This window comes from Nycticebus coucang, chromosome 4 (assembly GCF_027406575.1).
Source record: "Nycticebus coucang isolate mNycCou1 chromosome 4, mNycCou1.pri, whole genome shotgun sequence".
Lineage (NCBI taxonomy): Eukaryota > Metazoa > Chordata > Mammalia > Primates > Lorisidae > Nycticebus > Nycticebus coucang.
Genome location: NC_069783.1, coordinates 104,128,310 through 104,135,296, shown reverse-complemented (window position 1 = coordinate 104,135,296; position 6,987 = coordinate 104,128,310). Strand labels below are relative to the sequence as shown.

At 50.8% G+C, this 6,987-nt stretch overlaps 1 protein-coding gene across 2 annotated transcripts in view; it reads right to left on the bottom strand.

Annotated features, from left to right (window-relative positions):
- Positions 1-794: 794 nt before the first annotated feature.
- The window catches only part of SH3RF3 (SH3 domain containing ring finger 3), a 340,566-nt gene continuing 334,373 nt past the window's right edge, over positions 795-6,987 (bottom strand). For both annotated transcript variants that reach the window (XM_053588118.1, XM_053588120.1), the window contains one exon: positions 795-3,821. In XM_053588118.1, the coding sequence (XP_053444093.1) occupies positions 3,653-3,821 (169 nt within the window). In that variant the 3' untranslated portion in view covers positions 795-3,652. The remainder of the gene's footprint in view (positions 3,822-6,987) is intronic.

The following is a 6,987-nucleotide window of genomic DNA, read 5'->3' as shown; positions in this document are numbered from 1 at the left end:
CTCTGGCGTATGTAGCTGGCGCCTTAGCCGCTTGAGCTACAGGTGCCGAGCCCATTTAACTTCTAACTGTGATTGCTCATCCAGCAAACAAAGATAGGAGTACCTTCCACACAGCCTGCTGGACACAGTGTGGGCCACATCAGCCTACCCCACAACTACCCAAGCTGTGTTATTTACTCTTATACAAGTTTATTTAAGTTTTTCTTAGCAATGTTGTCCAGGCTGGATTTGAACTCCAGCGATCAAGCAATCCTCCTGTCTCACCATGCCTGGCAAGTTCACATAATTGTTACAGAGGAGTAAAATGGCCCTTTGCTAAGCATCTTTCTAGCTCAAGTATACATATGTGGGTGTGTGTCTCAGCTAAGAGGGCAACAGAAGCCTATTTCACACTGTCCCTGACACTCTGCAGGTGTCAATCTGTCTGCCTGGTTTCTGGGGTTCCCTGCATCCATCCCATGCTCCAGAGAGTATCTCTCCATGGCTGGGGCACCCTGAAAACCAGAGAGATAAGGACAGGTCCAGAAGGATGCCCGTCTTAGAGGTCAACACCACACACTTCCGATAGAAAGGAGGAAGGCAAGTCATCTGTAGATAGTCCCCTTGCCCTTACAGGCATGCTTCTTTCTCCTGTGGCTCCACCCTCACTGCCTATGGGTCTCCAGTGTGTGCTGGGTACGGCCACCTGATATCACCGCTGCCCTGACCCCTGGTCTCCTCAGTGGCCCTGATGTAGACCTTGAGGGAGCACTGACTCCGCTGCTCCTGCCATCCAAACACAAGGCCTCTCCATGTTCATTTTTATTTAAAGACTCGGAAACACAGGCATCATAGTTTGTCATTACTGTCAAGTCTTCCAAAACCACACGCTGACATTTGCGTATAACAAGAACACTGGGGTGTGTGTGAACTGTGCGAAGTACGAAGGATCTCATTCAGTCTGCTGAGCTTGTTTCAGGGCGCCCAGCCTGGCATTCGCCCTGGGAGGATTTGGGAGAGAGCCCATGGCCTACCACCCTGCTGCCGTGCCCACTCCCTGGGCCCTAGGCAGTGGCTGTCCTGGCTCTTTGGGGTCTGCTGGCCTCACTCAGTTACGACTGTGAACCATACTGGGCTCCTCCCAGATCCTCACCAGGGCCACCAAATGCCACCACACAACTAAGACATGTCTACTTTTGAGGCCAGCATTGAACAGCAGAGTTTTAGACAATGTACAACCACAATAGTCTGTCCTTCAAGATGAGGAGGCCTGAAGGAAAGGGTGAATCCTACTCCTGCTCTTATCTGCAGGTTACATGGTCTGTAAGGCTGCAGGTGTGGGGAACACTCAGCACAAGCACAGCCTGTGTGCATTTCCCTTGCTCTCTGGAGTCCTGGCATCAGCTCCCAGAGCTCTCAGAGAACAGGCCCTGGCACTGGCTGGGCCCACGGCATCACTTCCTTCCCAAGGCAGCACCAGCGCCCACCCCTGACTCTACTGTGACAGGGGCTGGCTGATGTCTTCCAAAGATACTGTGATGCCTGCCCTGCCCTCTCCTGTGCAGTGTGGGTGCTCAGCCTGGGGCTGCTGGCTCACCCACTATCACCTGGGTTTTGAGTACATTCCTACCGGAAGCACCAGAGGAAAGAAGGTCCAAGTTAGTCTATTCTGTTGCTTGGTAGCTGCCCTGGTTTAAAAAAGTGTTTATTATGTGGACACTTAGGTAGTCTGGTTTCGCTGGAGAACACATGTCTCACTCAGGGTGTTAATCCACGCACCTCTTTGGTGACAGCATGAATTTAAACATGCACAGGACTTTTGTGCATGACAACTAATTCGGCAGCAAGGGCAAATAGTTACCCTCTGGTTGTCACTAACTTTCAGGGATCCCTGTGTTTAAACCAGATTCTTTCTTCTTCTATTCTGAACAAATTCCTCAAATGTATTACATCTACTGCCGTCTGGTGGGAGGAAAAGAGCCTTTCTCTAGGCTGGACCCCCTCCACCCCTGTCCCCAGTGTGGTGACCACCTGGCGGGAACAAGTAGCCAAGCCATGTCCCCAAATGGGAACTCTGAAAACAACGCTGCCCAAATTTCAAAGGCTTCATGCCAGGAAAAAGAATGTGTTTCTGGAGCTGGTTGTATCCCCGAAAACCAGTGACACCCTATGTTACCAAAGGCAATTTATTCAGTCTAATTTAAGTCTCAGTGGTTTGTGTAAAAATGAAGGTAGAGAGAGAGGAGTTATGACTTGAGAATTTGAGATGACAGAATGTGTGCCTAAGGCATGAATCTCAAGAATAAAATTGTCTCTTGACAGGGCCCCTCCATCAGTGTCCCTGGGACTCGATCTGCTGTGCTAAGGAATATAGTCTGTCAACCCACTTAGGGGAAGGTCCCAGGACCAAAGCTGCCCTCCCTCCTCTCTTGTCCTACCCAGCCCCAATGATGCATGTCTGCAGAGGTGCGGCCATCCCTGTCCTGACTGCACCTCTGCTCTCTCTGTTTGCACCGTCTGATATGGAAGCAGTCATTTATTTTATAAAAAGAAGAGAAAAACCTTTGCTAGGTGGTGCGGTTTGTACCACTGCACATTTTGACAGCAAGAAATGGTATTTTGAGAATGCGAATTGCTGAAGTCATTCTCTTTGAAGCAGTAAAAGGAAGATTCTGCCTTCCTGGGCTGGGGTTGGACCTACGTGTTCACTCCTACAGACACACAAAAGGACAATTATAGTGGCCCTTCCTCCAAATGTTTCCAGGTCTTGAATAATAATCATCACTGTCTAGACGGAGCATGGAGTTTGGTAAAGGCTGAAAGAAACAGGCTGTTTCCCAACTCTCTCCAACCACCTAAAGGGATATGCTCCCACCCCACTGAGGGGTAGCCAACGCCAACATGTGGAGGATGTGGCCTATTCAGCTTTTTCTAAAATTCATATGGTAAATACAAAAATTCTGCCCCTTTGATGTTGCTTCAGACATTTTTTTTCTTTCAACCTCAACCAAGTCATTACTAGTTTTACAAAAAGGCAGCACCAGATGTATGAAAAATAGGCAATGTCTGACCTATTAGAAATATATAAAGTCTAACAGCTTCACGTTAAAAAGATGTCGTAAGAAAGAAGCAATGCAAAGGACAGTGGTGGTGAAATAGAGTGTCACTTACAACGCTGGCAGGAGATAAAGCCACCCAGGATTCTGCTCTAGTTCCCAACAGGAGCCATGTGGTGGATCTTCCGAGGGACTCCTGGCCCCTTGCCCCCCCACCATTAACACCATTGCTGAGTGGTTGGGCAGCAGGTGACTGAGGTATATAGAGAGGTGACAGGGATCTGGGCCCTGCAGGAAGCTCAGGGCAGTCACCGTCTTCCTGCAGCTTCCGAACCCAGACAGCCACAACAGGCCTGCACGGGTATCTTTTCTTCTACGAGGTGCTTTCTTTACAGTTTGCACAAAGGGGTGGACATTTCAATGAACACCCCAGGGTGTGCTCTCCATTGGGTTTTGGGCAAAGATGTGACCTCCACAGCCTGGGCCCCTGCCCCAGGCCATGTTGTCCCCACCAGCCACCTTGGAGGGGACCCAGGCCCTTGGGCAGTCACAGCCCCTCTCCTCATGCCTGGGGATTCCCAGGAGGCCACTCGGGTAGCCAGGGGAGGGCATGGTCCTCAGAAGCTCTCCACGAAGCTGCCCGGGAAGAGGCCCGTGCGTCCATTTCGCTGCAGGGTCCCCTTGTACCAGCCGTCCTCGCGCTTCTTGTGCACAAAGACAATGTCGCCTTCCTTCAGCTCAATCTCTGCCTCGCTCTGGGGCGGGTATGAGACCACCACACGGTACCTGGGGGCAGGAACAGACAGCACAGTGGGTGAACCTGGCCCTGACTGCCTCTGCTACGCCAGGGCCTGCATGCCAGGCCACGCTCTTCCCTCTGTACTTTACCTCAGTGTAGATTACTGTCACTTGGGGCTACTTTTTCCATTTTATGAAATTTTTACTTATTTTTTTAATTTTCCAAAATTCTTTTGACATTTTTGATTTTTTTAATAAAAATACAAAGAAATTTCTTCTGTCTTTTCAAACACAGATCTACAAGGAAGCTGGACTGTTTCTCCTCTGTGACTAGACCTAACTGTTCATAGCCCCGCTCACACCTCTCCTGCCGTGACCACCCACCACCACATTGGTCTCCCAGGGGTCCTCAGCAGGGGCTGGGCACGGAGGGGAACGCATCTGTGTCCTTGTTGGTGCTGCCCCACCCTCACACCCTGGGCTCGTGTCCCCACCTGTCCATGTGTCTGTTTCTCTGTCTGACATGCAGGGCCCCTCACCTGTGCCAGCCTCATAGGCAGGTGGGTCCCCTGTCATGTGTGAAGGGCTTTGAACACTGTTTTGATTAAATGGCTATTTCTACATATGCTCTCCAATTCCTAAGACGTTACAGCCTAAGCAACTGGACTGGCTGAAGTCCCCCATCACCACCAAAAAGGCCCAATTTTCCCCACGTCTCATTTCCACAAGACTCAGGCCTTCTACAACCTATGTGGCCTCCCTGGAGTCCCTGTTTTCAGGCTGGCATGACACAGTCTGGAAGCAGAGATAGGTTCCATGTGTCACCTCTGCCTGCTATCCTGAATCTCTGATGGAAGTGGGTCCAAAGGGCTCCTCTGGGCTGTGGCATGCACCCCCTTCTCTGGCCTGCCTGGCTTGGGATGGAGAAGCTGTGGCATTGGGGCAGTTGAGCTTGGTGCTGGGTTTGGGAAAGAGGTGCAGATAGGGAAGACCCAGCCTCAGCCCTGGGAACACATAACCCTGGGCCTGTGAGAGCAGCAGGCGAGGGCCACACCCAGGCTGCTGTGGGGGTGTGTGGTGCCCCTGTTCCCAAGGGAGCAGGGGCTGCAGGCCCCCCCTGGACCCAGTCCTGAGCACCAGCTACCTCCAAGTGCCTGGGAATGTCCGTAGGTGAGAATGGTTGGATGGGGTCCCAGCACTGTCCACTGGCCAGCCAGACATGGCTCTCAGGGCCTGGGAGACAGAGACGAAGGAGGTGCCTCCCCTCTCCTCTAAGCCCAGTGCCTCTGCAGTGCTACCTGCCGGCCTCCTGGAAGGAGGACAGATGGCCACTGGGATGTAGCCCGCCGTCTGTGCAGTCAGCATGCAAACCAAGGCTGCGAGAGCCCCCGGGCCAGCGCCGTCCTGCCTGCGGCTTTCTGCCATCCTCCACCTCCTCTAACACTTGCTCCTTCCCTCTCTTCCCCATGGAAAGAAAGGAAGGCAAAGGGCGAGATGATTTCTCAGACTCTAAATGCAAGTTGTGGCTTTTGCCTCAACTGTCAGATGTGAAAAAACAAGTAGCTTTAAAAATGCAATGTGTAGGAAGAAGTGCTTTGGTCCTTCTGTATGATTTGGGGTCTAATGAGCCCAGATGGATGTGGGCTGAATTCATACCAGACGAGTGGTCAATGTTTCTGTCAAGATCACTCCAGTACTCTGAGCTGATCTTCCTGCTGTAGGAGAATAGCTGATATACCTCGTTACAGATGCACGGGGCTGCCCCCGGAACAGTGGGAACGACAGCTACTCCCACATCACACATCAGGGAGCGACTCTGCCCTTCTGAGGATAATTGAGGTACCTCAACCACAGCTAATCTTTAGATACAGGCTCAGGAAATCCAAATGGCCAACTGCAGAATGAATTATCACTGCATTTATTATTATTGCCATTAGCGCCATGTGTGAAGTTTGGAATGCCCTGACCCTCTCTCTGACAGAAGGGATCCCATGGTGGGCCTCCACATGGTGGCCTTTTCAGAGCATTTGCTTCAACACAGCTGAGGATAAGTGAGCCTCTGCATTGGTGGAATGTGGACACTCAACTATCACATCGGCACACATATCAGTTGCCTCCTGCTGATGTCATGAGTGACCACAAACTCAGTGGCATCACATGGGGCTCCTCATCTTACAGTTCTCTAAGTCATAAATCCAAGTCTCACGAGCCACATCAAGGTATCTGAAGGGCAGGTCCTGGGTCTTTCCCAGATTCTAGAAGTTGCTGTATCCATTCTCTGGAGGCTTCTTCCTCTGTCTTTGAAGATGATGGGAGACAGAGTCCTCACATCATGTCACATCATGTCACTCTGACCTCTTCTCCCTCCTCCTACTCATTAGGACCCCTGTGATTGCACAGGGCGCTCGGGACAACCTAGAATAGTTGTTCTCAACCTGTGGGTCATGACCCCTTTTTAACAATGAAAATACATTGTGGCATTAGGAAGGTTGAGAACCACTGATCTAGAACAATCTCCTTATTTTAAAGCCAGCTGGTCAGCAACCTTAGTTCCACCTGCAACCTGACTTTTTCTTTGAGGATTAAGGCATAGACATTTTGGGGGCCATTATTCTACCGACCATAACACATAATGGATCAAAGAAAAATGCTTTTATTATTTATTTTTGAGACAGAATCTCACTCTGTTGCCCTGGGTAGAGTGCCATGGCATCCTAGCTCACAGCAACCTCAAAATCCTGGGCTCAAGTGATCCACTTTCCTCAGCCTCTCCTACAGCTGGGACTATAGGAACACAGCACGATGCCTGGCTATTTTTAGAGATGGGGTCTTGCTCTTGCTGAGGCTGGTCTAGAACTCCTGAGCTCAAGCCATCCTCCTGCCTTGGCTTCCCAGAGTGCTAGGATTACAGGCATGAGCCACTGCACCTGGTAGGAGCAAACCCTTTTTTTTTTTGGAGACAGAGTCTCACTTTGTTGCCCATGGTAGAGTGCCGTGGTGTCACAGCTCATAGCAACCTCAAACTCTTGTGCTTAAGTGATTCTCTTGTCTCAGCCTCCCAACTAGCTGGGACTACAGGTGCCCACCATAATGCCCAGCTATTTTTTGAGATGAGGTCTGGCTCTGACTCAGGCTGGTCTCAAACCTGTGAACTCAGGCAATCCACCTGCCTCGGCCTCCCAGAGTTTTAGGATTACAGGTGTGAGCCACTGAG